The sequence below is a fragment of the Mustela nivalis genome (assembly GCF_964662115.1).
Source record: "Mustela nivalis genome assembly, chromosome: 13".
Taxonomy (NCBI): domain Eukaryota; kingdom Metazoa; phylum Chordata; class Mammalia; order Carnivora; family Mustelidae; genus Mustela; species Mustela nivalis.
The window spans coordinates 30,524,160-30,547,803 of record NC_139032.1 but is presented as its reverse complement, the minus strand read 5'-3'; the positions used below and the strand labels follow the sequence as shown (position 1 = coordinate 30,547,803).

The following is a 23,644-nucleotide window of genomic DNA, read 5'->3' as shown; positions in this document are numbered from 1 at the left end:
AGAGAGGATATATATAATATAACATCAATATATAATATATAAAATATATTTATGTATTATATATTATATATACATAATACTGTATATATATTTTAAATTTAAATTTTTTAGTCTTCATTTTATTTTTTTTAATTTTTAAAAATCTTTATTTATTTATTTTTAAAATTAATTAATTAATTTGACAGAGAGAGATCACAAGTAGGCAGAGAGGCAGGCAGATAAAGAGAGAGAGAGAGAGAGGTGGAGGAAGAAGGCTCCCCGCTGAGCAGAGAGCCTGATGCGGGGCTTGATCCCAGGACCCCAGGATCATGACCCAAGCTGAAGAGAGAGGCTTCAACCCACTGAGCCACCCAGGCACCCCCATTTTATTTTTTTTTAAGATTTTATTTACTTATTTATTGAGAGGGAGAGCTTGAGTGGAGGAAGGGCCAGAAGGAGAGGAAGAATCTCAAGCAGACTGCACTCCAAGTGTGGAGCCTGAGGTGAGGTTTGATCTCATGACCCCAAGGTCTTGAAATGACTGAGTCACCCAGGCATCCAGTCCTCATTTTACAGGGGAGCAAGCTAGGTCTCAGAGTGATTCTGTAACTTGCTGAGAGAAGGATCTCTGCCAATGGGAAGATCTGGAAAGTTTTAATAAAAGGAGTATCAACTCAGCTGATTCTTAAAGGTTTGATGGAATATTAATTCAAATTTATGATTTTTAGTTACAAAAGTAATACATGTTCATTGTGGAAATTTAAAAGGTATAAAAAAGCACAAAGATGCAATGAAAAAAACAAACCCTTAAATCCACCATCTCAATACAAAAACATCATTAACGTTTTGGAGACTATCCCTATATCTCTTTTTTGCTAATTGTCACATCTAAATGTACAATTGGGACTACACTCTTTAGTTACCTGCACTTCTATAGATGTTATTTCATTTAAACTTCACAGTAGCTCTACAAAGTAAGAAGTATTAATCCCATTTTATAAGAATAACTTGAGGGGCAGAAAGTTTAGTCAGTCCAAGTCACATGGCAAAACCAAAATGCACATCAAACCAAAATGCACATCTGGAATGCCTTTCTCAGAGTCCATGCTTTCCTCCTACCTGCTTCCCAGACCATGAGCTATGCCATGGAGATGTCAGGGCATGCAAAGGAAAGGAATCACTGGGTGGGATTGGTTCTAATGTTGGATTTGGTGACCTCTTCTATCTATAAAGGAGAGAGAGAAATTTTCAGAGGACTCTAACACTTTCAGCCTGGATAGCTGGGAGAAAGTTGATCTCATAAATGATACTGATTTCATAATCTGTTTAATGATACATGCAATCTCTACTAGGTAAAAAGTATTTCCTTGGGGGCGCCCAGGTGGCTCAGTGGGTTGAAGTCTCTGCCTTCGGCTCGGGTCATGATTCCAGGATCCTGGGATCGAGCCCTGCATCTGGCTCCCTGCTCAGCGGAGAGCCTGCTTCTCTCTCTCCCCCTGTCCCTGCTGCTCTGCTTGCTTGTGCTCTCTTTCTACCTCTCTGCCAAATAAATCAATAAAATATTAAAAAAAAAAGTATTTCCTCAACCCAAATTCATTTCTAACTCAGGGTTCTAGTAACCATGTGATCCAGTGAAGCTTTATAAAATTTGTAATCACCAGTCATTCTGCTCTCAGGAGACCTGGCCCTGTCTGAAAATTTTGGGAGAGTCAGCATAGAGGCTGGAACACCTCATTTGTGCAAGCCAAGAGTTACCCACACTGTGCTTTTCCATCATGGCTATTCTGTACTCCGGGAACCATCCTGGAGCAGCTGTCCTCGGTTTTTTCTCTACAAGACAAAGAAGGAGGAGCGGGACACGTTTCCTGGGACACTTACCATCCTCAAACACTTTGGAGGTCTGACAAATTCCTCTTTGACCAAGAAAACAAATGATTTCCTGGTCAAACAGCTCCACTTCAACTACTGGCTGGATACCTAACATCCAACTCCATCCTCCATACCCCCCAAGCCCAAGAGAATTTGTTTTGTTCCTTTTTTCTCTCAGATTTTCTAGATCTTACCACTTTCAGGAAATTCACCCTCAGGGAGCTAAGTTTTACATAATTGTTCGTTTGTTGTGTTTTCTCTGTAGGAGAGCTTGTTCTCGATTTCTCCCTAATGCTCACCTCATGAGGATTAAACAAGATATGTAATCCTTGTAAAGTACATAATGCAGCATCTGATATACAAAGCTCACTAAATATAGGGTGGCCTGAAAAAAAGGTAAGGAACAGGGAGCTGCTATCAGCAAAGGCCATCTTATTTGCTCTAACTTTGGTTTACTCTCCATGCTATTTGTGCTTTCTTGGGGCAGCTCATAGCTTTATGAACAATTGATCCTTGAACTGAGAAGCTGCTCCTAATAAAGATCTTAGCTGGTAGTGATATGATCAACAAATGGCACAGTTTAGGGAGGAATGTAGGCTGAACTTGACAGTAGCTGGCATGTCTTACTTTCCTCCCTGGGGCTCCTCTTCACCTACAGAAACTCACTAGTCATCTGACATATAGGCAAACCTGGAATTGAGGGAAGGAATAGTCCATGGGACAACCTTGATCAATAGGCATGAGGGCAAATGCACAAACACACTTTCCTTCTGTACTTAAGGCAGAAGAGGTTGCTGTGCATGCTACGGTTTCTGAGAGCCTTCCCCAGGACGGAGTCTCAGCAGTGACCAGCCCAAAGACACGTCTGTGTCTCCCTCTTTCCCTGTTCAATCTCCTGTTCCCAACCTAAGTACTCACTGGAATCACTTTCCAGTATAAGTGTCTGCACAAGGCCTTCATATCAAGAAAAATGCAGGCTAAGACAATCTTGCTATTTATGTGTTTGTCTTTCCTTTCAGATTCTTTCAGTATTTATATGTATGTTATATATACATATTCATATTCATATATATTTGAAATTATCCACAGTCTCTTCTCTTCTTCATAGCTCCTTCAAATTATAAAATTTCTCTTTCTCTTTCTTTCTTTCTTTCTTTCTTTCTTTCTCTATTTCTTTCCCTTTCTCCTTCCTTCTTTCTTCCTTCCTTCCTTCCTATCTCGAGTACAGTTGATATACAGCGTTACACGAGTTTCAAGTGTACAACACAGTAATTCAACAACTCTATACTGTATGCTATGCTCACGAGTGTAGCTACCATCTATCACCCTACAACACTATTACAGTACCATTGAATATATTCCCCATGTGGTGCCTTTTATCTTTGTGACTTATTCATTCCATAACTGGAAGCCTGTATCTCCCACTCTCCTTCACCCATTTTGGCCATCCCCCCAATCCTCTCCCCCTGGCAATCATCAGTTTGTGGTCTGTATTTATGGGTTTGTTTCTGCTTTTTGTTTGTTTATTCATTTTGTTTTTTTAGATTCCATGTATAAGTGAAATAATACAGTATTTGTCTTTCTTTGTCTGATTCATTTCACTTAACATAATAACCTCTAGGTCCATCCATATTGTTCCAAATGGCAATTTTATGACTGTGTATTATTCTATTGTGTGTGCGTGTGCATGTGTGTGTATCCCACATCTTCCTTGTCTCACATCTTCCTTATCCATTCATCTATTGATGGATACAGGTTGCTTCCATATTTTGCTATTGTAAATAATGCTGCAGTAAATATTGGGATACATGCATCTTTTTGAATTAGTGCTTTTGTGGCGGGGTTTTTTGGGTGAATATCCAGTAGTGAAATTATTGGATCATATGGTGATTCAATATTTAATTTTTTGAGGCTCTTCCATACTGTCCTCCATAGCAGCTGGACCAATATAAATTCCCACCAACAGAGCAAGAGGGTTCCTTTTTCTCCATGTCCTCATCAACGTTTGTTAGTTCTTGTCTTTTTGATTTTAGACATTCTGACATTTGTGAGCTCATATCTCATCGTGCTTTGATTTGCATGTCCCTGATATTAACGATGTTGAGCATCTTTTCATTGTCTGTTAGCCATCTGTATGTCTTCCTTGAAAAAATGTTTGTTCAGATCCTCTGCCCATTTTTAAATTGGATTGTTTGGAGTTTTTTCATTTTGGTTTGGGTAAGTTATATTTATATATATATATCTTTATATATGTTTTATATATATTCTTTTTATATATATATTAGCCTCTTTTGGATGTATTATTTGCAAATACCTTCTCTCATTCAGTAGGCTGCCTTTTTGTTTTTTTTTTTTTGATGGTTTCTTTTACTGTGCAAAACCGTTTTATTTGGTGTAATCCAAATAGTTTATTTTTGCTTTTGTTTCCCTGTGGGAGGAGACATAGCTAGAAAAATGTTGCTAAAGCCACCATCCAAGAGGATACTACCTATGTTTTCTTCTAGGAGTTTTGTGGTTTCAGGTTTCACATTTAGGTCTCTAATTCATTTGGAGTGCATTTTTGTATGTGGTGTAGGAAAGTGGTCCAGTGTTATTCTTTCGCATGTAGTTGTTCAGTTTTACTGACACCATTTGTTGAAGAGACTGCCTTTTCCCCATTGCATATTATTGCCTCCTTTGTCATAGACTAATTGACTGTATAACTCCTTTCTTGACCACTAATTGTCAAGACTGATGACCATAAGACGAATTGACCCAGAACACTAGTTCTGGGTTCTCTATTCTCTTCCATCGATCCTGTGTCTATTTTGTGCCAGTACCATATTGTTTTGATTACTATAGCTTTGTAGTATAGTTTGAAATCTGGAATTGTGACATGTTCGGCTGTGTTTTTCTCTCTCAGGATTGCTTTGGCTATTCAGGGTCTTTTATGATTCTGTACAAATTTTAGTTTTATTTGTTCTAGTTCTATGAAAACTGCTATTGGTATTTTGATAGGGATTGCATTGAATATATAATTTGCTTTGGGTAATATGGTCATTTGAACCCAAGATAGGAAGTTTCAATCATCAGATTATCCCACAGTTTCTCTACCCAGGACCTCTTAGATTGCTCTTTCAGTGTATACATTGCTCTAGCTTGGCCATGCTGATTATAACTGTTTCTGTATATGTAAACAAAATCCAGAAATCACATCACTTGTTACAGAATTTCTCTTTGATTCACAAAGTTTACATTGACTCCTCTATAGCTGGTGGACACAAAATCTTAAATTTTTTTGAGCTGGAAAACTGTCCTTTGGAGGGATACAACGAACTGTCATTTTGAAATATTTTTAGAGTGCAGACTGTATTTTAATTCTGTAAGTAACATTTTGATGAACATTTTGGTAATGCTAATGCATTTATCACTCTCTGGTTCCCATTTTATTCGTATATATGTGTATATATATACATGTATCTATGCAAATGCTTCAGACTGAGATTTGTTTGTTTTTTCAGACTGAGATGTTATATGGTCTGTTTTGGGATAAAAATTATTGACCTGCAACATTAATTTTTCCCCCTAAATGTAGATTTAAGTTGTTTCATAACTATATATTTTTATTTGCCTTTGTGAAGGAGCAGAAATACAACAGCTTAGAGAAGCAGCAAGATGGCAGAGTGACCAGCAGAAGAGGAGTATTGTTCCAGAGCCAGGGAATATAAAATTGCCTGGATAGATGGGGAGAATTTGGGGGATGGTTTTTTTAGGAGTTCCCAAGAATTACTTGAGGGGGGAAACCTAATGAAATACTGAACTCCTTGAGGGCAGTAAATGAGAGACTTAGATTATTGTTATTTGGGCATTATTAACTTCTGAAGGCTGGAGAAGATGGGAACATTTCTTTAAAATTTAAATTCAATTAGCCAATGTATTTCACACAGGATGATACCCTCCAGTTCCACCCATGTCAATGTAAATGGTAGGTATTCATGTTTCTGATGGCTAGTAGTATTCCATTGTATATATACACCACATCGTTTTTATCTATTCATCTGTCAAACATCTTGGCTCTTTCTACAGTTTGGCTATTATGGACATAGCTGCTATGAATATTGGAGTGCAGGTGCCTCTTCAGATCACTATGTTTGTAGAAGATGGGAACATTTTAATCACACATAATTCCTGATTAATTATGCATATCTCTCTCCTCACCCCCCTTTTACTTTCTTTTTAAAAAAGATTTAATTTATTTAAACTAAACAAAACCAAAAACCTTTTACCCCTTTCTTCTATCCCTCAACCCCCACTTCTGGGGGGTTATAAATATATACATTTACATTGGGGAGGGTAAATATATATATTTATAACCCCCCAGAAGTGTGTGTGTGTGAGAGAGAGAGAGAGACAGACAGAGGCAGAAAGAGAGAGAGAGAGAGAGAGAAAGAGAGGAACTTGTATATGTATGACAAAGTAGAAATACAAAAATATCCATAGCAGGTTGGTCAGCATAATCTAAAACTGAAAATAAATCCAGTCATCTGTCAATAGGAGACAGACTGGTTGCAGTATGTGAAAAAGAGAGAGGAGCCACGGATATGTTCAAGATTTCTAACCTGAACAACTGGGAGATTAGAGCTGCTATTCCCTGAGATAGGAAATTCTGAAAGAAAAGCAGGTTTTGACAATTAGAGATAATATCAGAAGTCAGTCTCATACATACTAAGTTTGAAGTGCGTATTAGGCATAGTCAAGTGGGCAGTTGGATATGCAAGTCTGGATGACCCTGTCTGGGTGACGGTTGAAATTATATGTTTGTAGGTCTTCAGCATACAGAGAGTCCTTGAAGTCAAGCAATTGGATAATGCCACCAAATGAGTGAGCGTGGATAGGAAAAAGAAGAGGGCAAAGGACTGAGCTTTGGGATAGTCTTCTTAGATGACTGCCACTATCTCCTCACTCCACCTGCTTTGGTGGTCATGCCCACCCTTCATTCCCACCGCAAAAAGGTCATCTTTTCTTACCATCCACAGTGATCTTCTAAAAGCAGAATTCAGCTTATATGACTCTATGGTCCGAGCCTCTGCAGTGGCTTCCTGTTGCTTGTAGACTAAAGTCCAAACTCTTCACCATGAAGCTCTGGCTCCTCCCATGCCTCTGCCTTACTTGACTTTCTTTCGCCGTTCTCTACAGACGGTCCCTTCCGCTATGTAGTGCTATTTATTCCTCAAATACATGGGTCTCTCTCAGGGCATTTGAGCTAGCTGTCCCTTCTGCCTGAATGGGGAAGCTCATCTTTGCAAGGCCAGCTCCTTCTCCTAATTCAAATTTCAGCTCAAAATGTCTCTTCTTCGTAGAATCCCTTCCTGAACACACTCTTTAAAGTAATTGTTCACTAGCCCCTTGAACAGCACTTTTTCATGGCACCGATATCTGACATTATCTTATTTAGCAGCCTATTGTCTGTCTCCCCTACTAAGATCTCAGCTCCCCCATGGCAATGATACGGTCTTGTTTAATATTATGTGTTCCCAAAGCCTTGAGCAACACTGCTACCTGGTAGAGAGTCAACAAATATTTGTTCAATAAATAAATGCAGGACTTACAGGATTTTGCATCCTTCTCTGCATCCTTTTTAGCTTCCAAATTTAGGGAAAGAACCCAGCATAGACAATTTTTCTTTGTCCAGGCTTTATCTTTCTTCATGTCCTCCTTTTATTTCTTCACCAGCTCCCCCAGGGTCACAAAAGGCTAATGGTGCTATAAAAATATTAGGAAGAATACTTTCTTCCAAAGCCTGTGAATTGGAGTATTGTGTAAAGAAGTTACTCTAATCTAAATGTCTCTACACAGTGGAATGCAGCAGGTGACTCCAAAGGGTGACTGACGTGCCTCTGGAATAGCCACGCCCTCGGAGGTCTGCGGACGGGCCAGACCAGGTCTGAAACAGGTCTAGTGCAGTCATGGGGGTGGCTCTGGAACAGTTCTTCATTTTCGTAGGGCTGCTGGTGTGCCTGGTGTACCTGGTGAAGTGGGTGAGATTCTCCAGATATATTTTCCGGCACTTCTGGAAAGTTTTGCCGAAGTCCTTCTTGAAGTCAATGGGACAATGGGCAGGTAAAGACAGCTTTCCATCTCTTGTTTCTTGGTATGTCTCATTATGATACATATCTCAAAAGATAAACTGCATTTTTTTCCCCTTTTGAGAGCAAAGATGTAATTCCTTTTAGTGACTTTTATTTAGGTGCCTGGCAAGTATGAGTGAAACTGAAATTGTCTAAAAGACCAGCTGTGGGGCATGAGAAGAATTAACTGGAAGAATGCCACCCAATTCTTGCCTCTGTGTTTGTCCTCTTGTCCTTATTAGTTGGGTTCACTCCTTTTTGGAATTTCTGGTGACACAAACAATATGTACTGCAGAAATTTCTGCATTCTTTTCTCCAGATTTTTGAAGGCTCAGAGTACTGCCATTTTGTGGAAGGATGTATCAAAATTCAGAAATACAAAGAATTTTACTTCACTTTATTAAAAAAAAAATTCTTCAAGCCCTTTCATGAAGTGAGGGTATTACAAAATCAAGGTAACAAATGTCCCTATAGGAAGAAATGTTCGAGATGGTTATTAGATATGGAATCTGGGTCTGGCTTGTGTCCCAGGTAGATTAATCACTGCTTACCAACGGGATTTATCTTCTGGAACTACCACACAGAATGTCAGCCTGATGACTGGGTTTAAGGTGAAAAATATGAGGCTATGGTTTTAGCATCTCTTTGAATGACGTGCAAAGGTTACATGAAGAAATCCAAGAAATACAGTGACTTAAAAAAGAACCCCACAAAAAAAAACCAAGAATTTAAACAGCTTTAAAAATACCATGCCAGGCTAAATAGGAGAGATTATAAACAACCTTATAGGGCTTCCAGATAAAGTATAGGTTACAGAGTTAAATTTGAATTTTGGATAAAGAAGGAATGATTTTTTTAGTATATGACTTCCCAAATATTATACAGGACATACTTATACTAAAAAAGTATTTGTTGTTTTCTTGAAATTTAAATTTAGCTGGGCATGCTGTATCTTTAGTTGCTAAAGCCGGCAACTGTATAACCTTAGTGGCAGATATAAAAGAAAAAATTGCCATATGAAAGTTGTTTGGAATGAAAAATGGGTTTTTAACTGTCGTATGTTATATTTGAAGAGTGTGTGTGTGTGTCTGCAAACCCGCCTTCACTCTTGGGTCTGTATCTCCAGAAAACTTGCTAAATAGCTTGAACTTCAGCATTCTGGATCCAAATATCCTGCTCCACACAGATCCAAATGCTCACACACTTGGCTGAGGGTGGGTTTGTTCTTAAATCTCCTTGGCTCACATTAAAAAAAATGTAATCTTGGGGCGCCTGAGTGGCTCAGTCGTTAGGCGGCTGCCTTCAGCTCAGGTCATGATCCCAGGGTTCTGGGATTGAGACCCTCATCAGGATCCCTGCTCAGCGGGAAGCCTGCTTCTCCCTCTCCCACTCCCCTTGCTTGTGTTTCTCTCACTGTGTCAAATAAACCTGTCAAATAAACAAAAATCTTATAAAAAAAAAAGACCTCCCCAAATGTAATCTTAACCTATTCTTTGAGTCAATATTGAATAGAATTATCACCAGCAAGATTAAGATGTCTTTGAGCCTAGGTAGATCTCTGAGAGAGGATATATTTCTGGTGGAAAGCCAGAAGAAAATCCAGTTACTAAAGACAAAAGTGTTTAACTTCTCGGAACTCTGTAGTTGATTAAGAAATTATGTCATTGGTGTATCTTCCTAGAATTGCGGCTCCCAAAATCAGATAGCCAGGTTTCAAACCCTGTTGTCATCATTTTTAGCAATGTGACCTTGACTGAGTTACTAACTGTCTCTCCCTCTGCTTCTTCCTCTATAAACTGGGGAAAACAATGGTCCCTGCTTTAGGAACTTGTTTTGAGTATTAAATGAGATAATGCATCTAAAACACTTGAAACAGTACATGGCCAAGAGTAAGCACTCAATAAAAGCCATCCATTTACTGATGTTATTACCTTGTCTATAGTACAGACCCTATACTGGGTGAGTTTGAAGATTCCCATAAGGGAGGGGAAGGTGAGGCAGATGACCCTGAGCACAGCACTGGGAGGAACAAGGTAATATGCATGGATTCACCTAGGAGGAAAAACAAATAAGCAAGTGAGCAAATAAAACTATCAGCAGTTATGAAAATGAGAGTGTCTTGGGGCAGTTAAGTGGCTCAGTTGGTTAAGCATCTGACTTGATTTCAGCTCAGGTCATGATACTGGGGTCATGAGATCAAGGAGCAAGTCGGGCTCCATGCTCAGTGTGGAGGCTGCTTGTCCCTCTCCCTCTGCCCCCCACCCCGTGCTCACACTCTTTTTCTCTCTCAAATAAGTAAATAAGTAAATAAATAAATAAAATCTTAAAAAAAGAGATAATGAGAACGTTCTCCTAATGTGTTTCTGGAAGCTTGCACAGCTTGGCTCTTTTTCTCCAATAAGCTAAATGTATGTTCTATTCACAATTGGAAAGCGTGCGCTCTGATTGTTATGCAAAGGTAAATTGCAGATGTGTAAATGCTGAACTGTAGCATAATTTCAAATTGTGACATTTGCTCGAATGTGGTTTACCTTGGAGCTCAGTCATAAATTATGTGCGTTAACGTTGGCTATAAAAGAACTAAGTCAATCTGATTTTTACATGTTAATCAATAGAGACCCTGACTGCAGATTCTTCAGGTCCCTTTATTTCATTGTATCTCTTTTTTGCATTTCTGTGTTTTCCTCTTGTTCAGTTCCTTATCTTCCGTAGACTTTGAGTGCTGCTGTCCTGTGGGGGTGGGATGGAAAGAGCAAAACACTCGACTTTTAGAAAGCATCTTGAAATGTCCTTACTGTGATAGTTGGGAGTGTGGGTTGGGAGATAATAGGGTACACTGTTTGGGGTCTGAATGAAATGTCCCTGGCTGAGGTTCTTTGTTTTGTTTTGGAGGCTATACTCTCCAGCCTTACCAATCCCTCCAAAAAAAGTGTTTCTTTTGGAACACTGAATGAGGGGCGTCAGGGCTGGGAAGCTCCAGGGTTGAGTGGAGTAGGGGGCTGTATAGCAGGTCCCAGGCAGGAAGCCTGCAAAAACACATAGCTGGTGGGACAAAGAGCACTTTAAAGATTAATTGTGTCCTTTAAAAGCATTTCTGCTTTTTGCAGTGATCACTGGAGCAGGAGATGGGATTGGGAAAGCTTATTCATTTGAGGTAAGTTATGTTCTTGGAGAATTTCCCTTCCCCTTGTACTGAACAACCATGATCACACAACAGGCACCCCCAATGCTAGGTTTCTGGGTATAAAATCCATAGGCATGAATTTATGAAGGCAACTATTTTTCTACAAAAAAGGAAATTTAAAAATCATAATCTCACTCTACGGATATCTTTCAAAAAAACACAATAAAATTTGAGGTGCCAATCATCCTATAGGAGCTGTTTTAGGAATTTCTGGAGACACTGTTATTTTCTAGTGTAATTGTAACATAAAAGTTTATATGTTTAAGTACAATTAAAACTACAAACTCCTTACCTCATACGTAGGGTATACACTGATTTTTAAAAGACTATTTGTGTAGGCAGGACATATTACCTACAACTGGCATCTCAAGAAGATTAATAATCAAGAAGATTAATAGACATTCTAAAATATTACATAAAGAGAGGATATGATAGGGCTGAGAGTCACTGCAATTCAGTTAGTGTCTCTGAGTATTTCCTTCCAGGCTTTGTGTTTATCTGCAGATAGATAGATGTATGGGTAGTTAGAGTTTTTAAAAATGCACTTATGGCATGTGTAGTTTTGTATGTTGCCATTGTTATGATTATTATTCTTACAAAGTCCACATTTTCATTCATGAAATATTATGTCCTGGAATTCCTATTATTTTATTTCATTATGCTGATTATACTGACCTCTAGAATCATACAACAGAAGAAAGAGAATCATCAAAATTATGAAAGGATGAAAAAAAATCAATAACGCTTAAATCTATAATGACAAGCACTTCAATTACAGAAGCTACATTCAAAGACTGCATCCTCCTGTCCCCAAAGACCTGAGTCATGATAGCGCCAAACCATCTTGTGTGCAATGGACAGTGCAAGGTACATCAGAGGCACTCGTTCAGGTCTGTCCCCAAACTTCCGATATAATTTCTTTGGTGCGGACATTGTGCTTCAACTCTTTTTTTGAGTTGAAGGGTCCTTTGCTCTTTTTTTTTTTTTTAAAGATTTTATTTATTTATTTGACAGAGAGATAGAGTGAGAAAGCACAAGCAGGCAGAATGGGAGGGAGAGGGAGAAGCAGGCTCTCCACTGAACAGGGAACCTGACTCGGGGCTCGATCCCAAGACCCTCGGATCATTGACCTGAGCCAAAGGCAGACATTCAACGATCTGAGCCACCCAAGCGCCCCAAGAATTCTTTGCTCTTATCCTAATTTGTATATAGCAACTTTCTCACAACTGGTAGTGCCCAACATTCAGGAGATAGGTGGTCGTATTTGTGGAGGTTGGGGAGAACTCTCAGCAACCACTTTCCACAGCCTTGTGTCTTCCTTATCCAAAAATCAAAAGGAAAGCTTTTCTGGGTATTTGCATTAGAACTATATCACCTTTTACATAACTATTTTCCACCTTAGACGGGTTTCTGGAGAAGGCCTAATCCCTCATTCAAAAGATCCATGGCCTTAAGCTTACCACGGTACTAAGGTTCTCTGGATTGCCTTGAAATCCAGATTCTTTCTTCATGATTTTCCAGATTCTTTCTTCAAATTCATGCTGACCTGACCTACTAAGGGTCCCCTGATGACTTAAGACTCAGACACTTTTCTTTCTACTTAGAGGAGACATTGTGAAAACTTAGCTATTCGTTTCTTTACTGCCTCCAAAAACGATGGCCTGTAGGTCAGGAACTCTGGGTTCCTTCCCTTGCTCTGGTACCCACTGTCTGGAGATTTTGGACAAGTTGCCCATCCTCTCTGGGCTTTTGTGTCTTTACCAGTGCAAAAGATACCTCCCAACTTCTAAATTGTTTCTGTTCTAATTCTTGCTTTGCTCTTTCTCATAGAATCTTTTTCTTCATTTTCTCTTGTTCTTTTCTAGGTCTGTGTTAAACAGGTTTCTGGGTCCCTTACTTCCCCTTCATTCAGGCTCTTCACCTTCTAGAGAGCCTGTTCTGGTCTGCTTGCTAACTGCTTCTCCAAGGAAAACAGTTCAGAGTGAGATGCTGCAGACCAACTGACCTAGAGGTTAAGAGCCCAAGGTTGGGAATCAATCAGGCATCTGTGTATTCAAACCCTACCGCAGAGTTCTCACATTGATAAACCTGGTAACCCCCCTGGGGCTTTTGTAAGGCTTTAATGGGTTGAGGCAGGCAAAATGCTTTGCCTGGAGTAAGCTCTCCAGGGTTAGCCACTATTATTACTGGATGTTTAAACTGTTCTTTTTCTGAGAGGGACGCTGTGTTGTACTTACCCATATTTGTACTCTGTCCTTTATTCTTTCTTTCCCCCTGATGCTCCAAGATCATTTCTTTTGTCATATCCTTTCTGTTTAGAGAACTACATTTAGCTATTCTTTTAGGTCTCTTTGATTTTCTTCATCAGAGAATGTCTTGATTTCCCTTTCGTTCCTGAAGGATAATTTTGCTGGGTATAGGATTTAGCGCTGGTAGTCCTTTGCTTTTTGCACTTGAGGAATGTATGGTTTTCTTCTTGCCTCTCTGGTTTCTGATCAGTCTGGTGTAATTTGAATTGCTTTTTCCCTGATAAGGTATTTCTCTCTCTCACTGCTTTCAGGACTTTTCCACTTTTTAGTTTTCAGAAGTTTAGTTATGATGTTTCTTGGAGTGGATTTCTTTAGGTTTATCTAATTTGAGTTTTGCTCAGCCTCTTGAATTAATTTACTATTCTTTGAATACTTTATCTTCCCAGGCTGCTTCTCTTTTTCTGGGACTCCAGTCACATGGATGTTAGCTCTTTCTTATAGTCTCATGGGTTTCTGAGGTTTCATTTTCTTCATTGTATTTTTTTCTATTATCTAGAGTGGGCAATTTCTATTGTTTTATCTTTAAATTCACTGATTCTTTCATTGATGCCCTCCCTTCTGCTACTGAGCCCATCCATTGAGTTTTTAATTTTTTCTTTTTCAGTCCTAAAGTTTCCATTTGGTTCTCCTTTATAACTTCTATTTATTTATTGAAATTTTCTTATTGCATTTGTTTTAAAAATGTTTGTAATTGCTTGTCAAATCATTCTTAGGATGGCTGCTGTAAAATCCTAGTCCAAGGAATGCCTGGGTGGCTCAGTCAGTTAAGCATCTGCCTTTGGCTCGGATCCTGGGATTGAGTCCTGCATCAGGCTCCCTGCTCTGCGAGGAGTCTGCTTGTCCCTCTGCCTGCCCCTTCCTTTGCTAACTCTCTCTCTGAAAAACAAAATCTTAAAAAAAAAAAAAATCTTCATCCAAGAGCCCTAACATTGGTGTCATCTTTCTTCATCCAAGAACCCTAACATTGGTGGGCACCTATTGATTGTTTTTAACTCACTCAAATTCAGATCTTCCTGGTTCTTGGTATGATGAGGAACTTTTGAATTGTGGTCATTTTTTGTTTTCTCTTATGAGAGTCTGGATCTTATTTAAATCTGTTTTGAGTCTGTACCCTGCTTCAGCAGAAGGAGGACGGTGCCAGCTGGTTCCTACCAGCTAAGGTAGAAGCCCAGGCTTTCTATTTGGCCTCCACTGGTGGGTATTGCCTCCTTGGTACTGCTGCGTGGGGCTGGGAGTGTCAGCTCCCTACTGGGCCCCTCAGGGTGGAGAGGCAAGAGTGCTTCCTTACTGCTCCCTAGGAGGCTGCCCGTGGTACTTGGAGGAGGTGGCTTCACCACCACGAGCATGGTAGTGAAAGTCCTGACCCTCCTCGAGGCTTCCTCTTTTTCCATCCCAGGGGAAGGGGGAGGGGAGGGAAGGGAAAGGTCACCTTGGTACTGCTAGGTGAAAGCAGAAGTTCAGGTCTGCTGAGATGGGAGGAGGAGCCTGGGATGATTGTTCTACCTCCACGTTCAGACTTCCCTGATGCCAGCCTGGCTAGGGTCTCACAGGATGGAAGTCTCAGCTCCTGACTCAGCCTTTATGGATGAGGGTGGGTTGGGACCATAGGTTTTGTTTTTGTTTTTGTTTTTTTAGCTGTTTACCTGCAGTAAAGCACTTCTTTTCTATACTTTTCTGCCTTGCTAGGCTGTCTCTTTTCTGGTTCTTTGGTTAGAGAGAGCAGACTTTTGTTGGGGTTTTGTATGTCTATACCTGTGGTGTTTCTGTGTTTCTGAATTGCCAGCTTTTCCACCAATAAGTCTGGGGTATATGAGGGAAAAGGAAAACCCAGGAACTCACCACTGTGCTGTTTCTTGGGTCTTGGCCCCTACCTCATCTTCTCCCTATCTTTTTTTTTTTTTTAAAGATTTTATTTATTTATTTGACAGAGAGAGAACACAAGTAGGCAGAGAGGCAGGCAGAGAGAGAGGAGGAAGCAGGCTCTTTGCTGAGCAGAGAGCCCGATGCGGGACTCGATCCCAGGACCCTGAGATCATGACCTGAGCCAAATGCAGCGGCTTAACCCACTGAGCCACCCAGGCGCCCGCTCCCTATCTTTTAGAGTCATTTAGTTGCATATCATGGTAGGAATGGGGAAAAGTACTTCTTCGTCTTTCTGGGAGCCTATTCTATATTTCATTTTAGCTTAATCTGTATTCATATTTGGTGTGGCAAGAGTGGCTTTGCCTCCTGCTAAGGGAATTTCAAGTAGTACTGGAAGAAGGTGGAAAACAATTATGGTGAAGGGTGGGCTAGGGGAGGAAGCATGAGAGGGGTCCACTATTCCCTCGCTGTGAGGCCACTGCTTCACCCCGTCTTCACACCAGTTTTGTTCCTTCAGCACCTGAATTTCTTTTATTCACTGCCATACAGAGGAGGCCTTGTTTTCCCTTGTGTTCCCACCACCTGTTACAGATTAGCAGTCACAAGCCCCTTCCCTGAGGCAGGCAATAACATAAAGAAGGAAACGGCACATTCATCTCTAAAGCAGCCCTTCTGTAGGATGGTGCCACAGTGCATTCTGGGAAAGGGAGTGCTTCTGTAGCTTAACTCCCTAAAGGAAAAGAGGCAAAACCTGTGTATGGAGCCTGTCAGCCAGGACATTCTAGAAATAAAATTGAGTCCTGCTCAAGCGGACAAAGGGAACAATGCTAGCCCAGACAAGTGTTTTCTGCACCACCCCCTCCTGGCCCAGACCACTTCACATAGAACCTTTAAAATGTCTGTGGCTCTTGAGAGGAATGGCAAAACTCAGGAGAGGCTGGAAGCCCACCAGGAAGCAAGCATCCTTTGTGCTGAAAATGTAAATTGCTTTCCATTTAATGGACAATCTTCTCTTCAGGAGGCTGATGAAGTGAATTGTGAGACAAAGGTGCTTCATTCTTTGACCACCATTTTGATGGATTCCAAGGCTCAAAATGAGTGTTTGGAGGTTCCTGTGGGGAGTGTTTTTCATAGAGAGAGAGAGGGGAAAACTCTGGTATATCACAGGCAGGGTCAGTCTTGAAATGGGACAGTCCTGATTTTTTATTTTTTAATCTTTTAATCTTCCATTTATTTTAAAAAAATTAAATAGACTTAATTTTTTTTAGAACAGTTTGAGGTTGACCACAAAATTGAAGTGGAGGGCACAGAGAGTTCCCATATCCCTTCTATCCCCAAACATGTGTAGCCCCACACTATTGACATACGCCTCTCAAGTAATATTTGTTACAATTGATGAACCTACACTAACACTTCATCACCACCCACAGCCCATAATTTCATAATTTACTTCACGGTTCACTCCTATTTGCTTGATTTTTTGCAGTGTTTTTTTTTTTGTTTTTTTGTTTTTTTGTTTTTTTTTAGAGGAAGGCATGAGACATGCACCAGTTGAAGATGTTTTTGTTTTAGAGAACTGTCCTCCACTTCCCCTCCTTTTCTCGGTCTGGCCTGAATGGAGCTTTATCTAGAGTCACTCAAAATCGACATCATAGTCCTTGAGAGATTTTCTGCGGTTTTTAGGACCTGTTAAATAATAGTTGTGTTCCAGTCAGACCATCAGTGAACACACTTTTTTGTGTGTCATGTTTAAATGTCCTAGGTTGTTGACTATTGAAAGGGAACAACAGATGCAGAGGATCACCCTTAATTACTTGTATGTCTGGATATTGGTCGACTATTTTTTAATAAAGTAAAACCTCACTGTAGAGATTCTAGGCCAGGGGTTGGGCTTGTGAGAATCCTTTATGGGTGAAGGTCATCAATTAAAATGAATGTAGATTTATTTTTAAAATACTTTAGCAGAGATGATATACTAGCATGTAGGTCAGTTGTTCTATATTATACAGCTTCTTGAGATTTAACTCACATACCATAAAATCCACCTGTTTTAAGTGTACAATTCAAGGATTTTTAGTAAATCCACCAAGTGTTCATCCTCATCACCATCCAGCTGTAGAGCATTTCCAACCCCCTAGTAAGATTCTAATAAGATTGCTCTTCCCTGGTTACACTTAATTCCCTATTCCTATTTCAGTTCTGGACTGCTATTGATCTTTCTGAACATTTTGTCCAAATGCTACCCCACAATATGAAGTCCTTTTTGACTGACTTCTTTCACTTAGCATAACGTTTTGGAGTTCCACCAGTGTTGTAATGTTGTAGTGTCGGCAGTGTTTCCCTTTTTATTGCAGAACAATATTCCATTGTATGGATATACCCAATTTATTCACTTGCCAGTTGGATAAAAACATAGGTGTTCCCATTTTTGGCTATATTGATCTTTCTCAACTTACAATGGGTTATATCCCTATAACCCCATTATATCCCTATAACCCCATTGTAAGTTGAAAATATCATAAGAAGTAAATGCATTTAATATCCCCAACCTACCGAACATCACAGCTTAGCCTAGCCTATTTTAAATGTGTTCAGAACACTTACATTAGCCCGCAGTTGAGCAAAATCACCTGACGCAAAGTGTATTTTATAATAAAAATTGACTACATCACGTAATTTATGGAATGCTGTACTGAAAGTGAAACGCAGAATGGCTGTGTGGGTACAGAATGGTTGTCAGTGGTACGGGTCCTTCACCTGCTCCTGATCGCTGGCTGATGGGAGTTGTGGCTACTGCCTAGTAAATGAGAGAGGATCCTGCCACCTTTCACTAGCTCTGGAAAAGATCAAAATTCAAAGTTCAGAGTATGCAAAAACAAAACAAAACAAAACAAAACAAAACAAAACAAAACAAAATAAAACACAAAAAACCCAAAGTTCAGAGTATGGTTTCTCCCGAATGTGTATCACTTTTGCACCATTGTGAAGTCGATAAATCCTAAATCAAACCATTGTAAGTCAGGGACCATCTGTCTAATAACGCCACTGTGAGCATCATATGTCAGTTTCAGTGTGAATATACATTTCCCTTTCTCTTGGACAGATTACCCAGGAGTGGAATTGCTGGGTTGTATGGCAACTTTAAGTTAGGTGAGTCCTAGTCCACATTTCTGCAGTGGTTGGTTGTCCGTGAAAGCTAACACCCAGAGGTGGTGTGTGTTGGGTTTCTTCTTGCCACTCCAGACCCACTATCTGCCCTTCATTATCCTGCTCTGTGCCCAGGAGGCTGAGCTGCCTGGACAGGCTCAGCTCAACTCTAGTCTTTGGTGGGTTGGACCACTGGGCGCCACTGGCAACAGATAAGAGGCGCGTAGGAGAGTGGGGTTCTTTTCTGGCTGTCTCCCTGTGGGTCTAAGGGATTGGCTGTGTCCCTCTGTTGCAGGTATAAATAACTCTGTTAGGTGGCCCTTTCCACACAGCTGCCTTTTCCAGCTCTGGCCACTGTTCATTCCCCAGCCCTTTGGGGCACGCAGGTGACAGAGGCTCTGCTATTTTTAGCCCCAGAGTCCTGTCCTTTCCTTATACCTTACCCATACATTGCAAAACATCCTTTTATTCAACTCTCCCTAAGTTACACAATTTGGCTGTGCTGTTTCTAGCCAGAAATTCTAGATTCTAGCCAAATCCAATGTTCAGTTAATTTTTAAAGATGCTAAATCAGAGTTCATCAACATCTATGCCTCAGTTAACTGGACTTTCGTTAGATGGTCTTCCCTTAGTCTAACAGATGTTATAAATAATTTCCGAAGAAATGCAGTTCAAGATATGTGGATTGGCTTGAAATCTTGTACAGTGGCTTCTACCCTTGTAGGAACAAAACTGTCAGATTTGTGAGTGCCTCAGAGTAGCCCTTGGCCTTGAGCTGATTTAGTCTCCTGTCCCACTGCTTCGTGGAGGATTCCTGACCCCACCAGAGGGCTGACCATGTCTTGCCTTTATCATATCTTCCTGGGAGGACGTCCTCACAGAGGGCCTAAGGGACAGAGAGCTGGGACTCCACAAACCTGTAAGAACAGGTTCATGACTATTTTGGTGCCAGCTTACTAATAAATCTTTCTATGTGGCAGACTTGCTTGCATTTTGAAACACACCATCTGCTGATGGGATTGTGGAGGATGAGAGCTATAGCATTAATTAGACCTCTAATTATTGTAGGCTACAAGAAAATCCCCATAATTACAAACACCCAAGTTGGCTTAGGTCAAAGACATCAAAATTTACTGCCTTTTGGGGTTCTAGGCATTCAGGGTTCCCAGTGGGTTCTTCCTGGTCACAAGCAGGGTTCCCTAAGGGAACAGGTGCAGCTGCTGTGGCTGGTACAAAAAGCAGCCAAACTAACCTCAAGCTGGGCCAGCCTCTCTGGCTTCCCAATTGGCTTCAGGCCCAGATGAGCACCACACAGCACCCACCCACTCCACACACATCTCCCTCCTTAACCCCGAGCAACCACTAATTTGGTCCCCATTTCTATAATTTTGTTATTTCAAGAAAGTTCTATAAATGGAATCATACACGTTGGAGCCTTTTGGATTGATTTTCCTTTTTTTTTTTTTTTTTCCTCCACTCAGCCCAGTTCTCTAGAGATCTGTCTGGGTGGGTTCTCGTATTGATAGTCTGTTCAATTTTATGGCTGAGTAGTATTCCATGGCATGAATGACCACTGGTTAGTGGATGTCTAGCCAGTCATCCACTAAAAGGTATCTAGGTTAGGTAGTTTCCAGTTTGGGGCAATACAAGTAAAACTGTTATAAACATTTGTATATAAGTTTGTGTGTGAAGAGAAGTTTCTATTTTTCTGGGATAAATGTTCCAGAGAGCAATTTCTGGGGGTGTGATATTTGCATAATTAGTTGGTTGGTTTGTTTTTTTAAGAAAACTATCCTAACTATCTCCCAGAGTGACTTTGCCCTTCCTACCAGCAGTAGATAAGTCATTCATTTTCTTCACATGGTCTCTGGTATTTGGTGTTGTCACTCTTTTTTATTGTAGCTGTTCTGATAGGTGGGTATTGAGGTCTCATTGTGGTTTTAATTTGCCTTTCTCTGATGGCTAATGATGTTTATGTACTTTTTTTTTTTTTAAATTTAAAGAGATGTAGAGAAGAAAACAGCAAAATTTGCATCATCTACTTTCTGTTTCTCTGATGTATGTATTCTTTACTGTTAATGCCCAGAGAATACTTGAAACAAAATGCATGACTAAAGATTGTGTGGTTTCATTCCTCCACCTCTGGGCGGTTCCAGTGGTCTCCCCAACGTCTGGGATTGCGCAGCTGCGCGTGCTGCTCAGCTCCCAGCTCTGAGCTTTGGTGTGACCAGGGCACCGTGCTTCTCCCATCAGTGTTCTTGGCAGCGACAGGTAATGGCATGGAGTTGACCCTTGGATTAAAATCACTTTGCCAGTTCTGACTCAGACCAACCAAAATAAAATAACCGCTTTGTCCTATTTTTGAGTATCATTGCATGTTTACCTGGCAACTTATGGGGTGCTTCATCTTTTCAGTGAGGAAATTCTTCCTTTAGCGCCCTAAGCGAGAATCATCCCAGTAGACCAACGAACCGCCCCAGGAAATTCCTAATGTCTCAATTCCTCTCCTCTGAAGTACTCCTGTTGCACTCTCACCTTATTCTCCTTGACATTGTCTTCAGTGAAAATAGCAACTTTGAATTAGTTTTATGTTCCCCTGGTCCTTGCTACCCTGCGGCTTGACCTCAGCCCTATAATTTCTGATCCAGCTTTGACTATGCCACGTTACTGTAGTGTGTGTGTGCACAAGACAGAGAGAGAGACAGAGGTGTACGTAATCTACAGACGTGATTACAAAAAGTCATAAAATGAGTAATGTGTCCCTTATCACTCACATTAAGAATGAGAACATCCCCAGTGTCCTTGAAGCCCGCTATCTGGTCACACATGTCTTGTTATGTGTTCCCCCTCTGTTATCCCCAAGACAGACACATGATCATGAACATCGTGTTAACAATTTTCTGACTTAAAAAAAAAAAAACACGTCGTATTACACATGTACATATCCCTAAACAACATATTGGTTGCAGTGCTTGTTTTGAACCTAATGTCAATAGATTCATTTGTCTTCTGGAATCTGTTTCTTATTGGTCAATCTTATGCTTTTGAAACTCATCCATGCTGATGTGTGCAGAGCACAGTTCATTCATTTTCAGTATTGCGTAATATTCTGTGACATACATATATCCCGGTTTAGTCATACTTCGTTTTTTGGACGGACATTTTGGTAGTTTCTGTTTTTGCTGGTATGAACATTTTGTCCATGCCTCCTGAAGGTCTTGTGCAAGAGTTGAGAACATGCCCTGGGGCAGAATTGCTGGTGCATAGGTTATACATCGTCAACATTACTAGATAATGCCAACTAGCTTCCAAAGTTTTGGTGTCAAAGTTTTATTGACCTCATAAACCGAATGGGGGAATTTTACCTTTTTTTAAATATTTGAAAAAGATTGTGCAATTTAGGCATTATCCTTTTTTGGGGGGCTATTTGATAGAACTTTTCTGTAAAACCATCTGTCACTAGAGTTTTCTTTGTGGTACAATTTAAAGTACTCATTTATACCATTATCAGTATCACCTGACTATTATTATTGTTATTATTTTTAGTGGTTGTAGAACTATTTGAATTTTTAATTTTTTTCTTGAATTAGTTTTGGAAATTTATATTTTCCTTGAAATATATTCATTTCACCTAAGTTTTAAAATGTATTGGCATAATTTTTTTGTAGCCTTCTCTTCCTATGTTTGAAAAAATGAAAGCAGCAAAGGAATTGAGTCCAAGGTTGTCATCTGGTTCACAAAATAACAGGATGTTTAGAAAGTGAGCAGAAATATCGAGAGGTTAGGTGGTGAGGTACACAACCAGGTCACCCCATAAAGCAAGTTACACCAGGGCATTTGCTTTCTCCCCACTTTCTCTTCACTTTCTGGAATTCCAATTACTCAGCTGTCATTTATATTTTTTTTCTGGAACTCCTATTATTCAGATCCTGAAATCATCCTCTACTTGTCCTTTTATTTCTCACAATTTCCATTTTGTCTCTGCTTTCCTTTCTGCAAAAGAATTTCATTAACTTTATCCTCTGTTTTATGGAACTTTTCACTTTTTGCTATTTGCTTTTGAAATTTCAAATTTCTAAGAAATTAAGAATGAAAATTGTTTTTAAGAGATTAAAAATTGTTTCCATTTCTGAGCGCTTGTTTGCACCTTTGTAGAGCTACCTGTCCTTTGTATAGAGTAACAGCTTTTCTTACCCGTCTGGGATATATAAATATATACATATGTATGTATGTATATATATATATATATATATATGTTTTTTTTTTTCTGCTTTCAAAAAACTGTTTTCTCCTTCCAAGTTGCTTTTTTTTTTTTTTTTTTTTCCTGTTTGGCTCTCTATCTTTTATGTTAGCAGCTTTCCACAGATACTCCTTGGTCTGTCTGGGTTGGAGAGCTGGCTCAAGGGGGTGAGAACTCCACCTGGACTCTCTGAGCATGGGGTGCATCTGGGTGCTGAGTGTGTGGGGCTCGTGCTGTGTTCTGGGGAGCCCCAAGCCAGTGTCTTGATGTGGCTGAGATTCCCCAGAGAAGAGCTAACCTCCTGCCTGAAAAAGCCTGGCTCTCATCTTTCTGGATTCAGAACTGGCAGGGGCATAATTTGTGTGTCCCCTTGCTCTCAGAGAGGAATCCCCGTCTTTAACCTGTGGAATGGAAATGGACACCTGGGGCTCTAACGGCTTCCCCAACAGCTCTTACCCAACTCCCCCATATAGCTCCCCCTTTACCCCAGGTTTGGTGCTGGCAGTGCCTGAGATTTTGGAGGATTTTAATAGTATACATTTTCCCAGTTCTCAGCTTACCCCTTTGCTGGTATAAGACTTGGGATCCTGCCCATACTCTCTAGCAACCAAAAATTTGGGAGTGCTCTTGTCTCTTATTACTCCCTGTGCATTTACGTTTTTCTTGAAAAAAGTTGTTTCCCATTTAATGGGATTTCAGGAGGTAGCAAAATTAACTATTGTGTTGTATTTCCTCTCTTAACCCCTTTTCTGTATTTTAAATCTCAGCTGGATCTCTAATTATGCCCACATTTTCATTCCTAATATTGTTTATGGTTTACTTATGACTTCTCTCTTTTTTCTTGATTAATTTTGCTGGAGATTTGCCAGTTTCATCAGTTTTTTTTTTTTTTTTTTAAGACTCAACTTTAGAAAGAATGTGACCTGCAATTATTTAGCATATAAAC

At 40.1% G+C, this 23,644-nt stretch overlaps 1 protein-coding gene across 1 annotated transcript in view; it reads left to right on the top strand.

Moving 5' to 3' along the window:
* The first annotated feature begins 7,752 nt into the window (after positions 1-7,752).
* Positions 7,753-23,644, top strand: part of HSD17B3 (hydroxysteroid 17-beta dehydrogenase 3) — a 40,063-nt gene continuing 24,171 nt past the window's right edge. The window contains exons 1-2 of the mRNA XM_082696609.1: positions 7,753-7,947; positions 11,063-11,109. Of these exons, the coding sequence (XP_082552735.1) occupies positions 7,794-7,947; positions 11,063-11,109 (201 nt within the window). The 5' untranslated portion in view covers positions 7,753-7,793. The remainder of the gene's footprint in view (positions 7,948-11,062; positions 11,110-23,644) is intronic.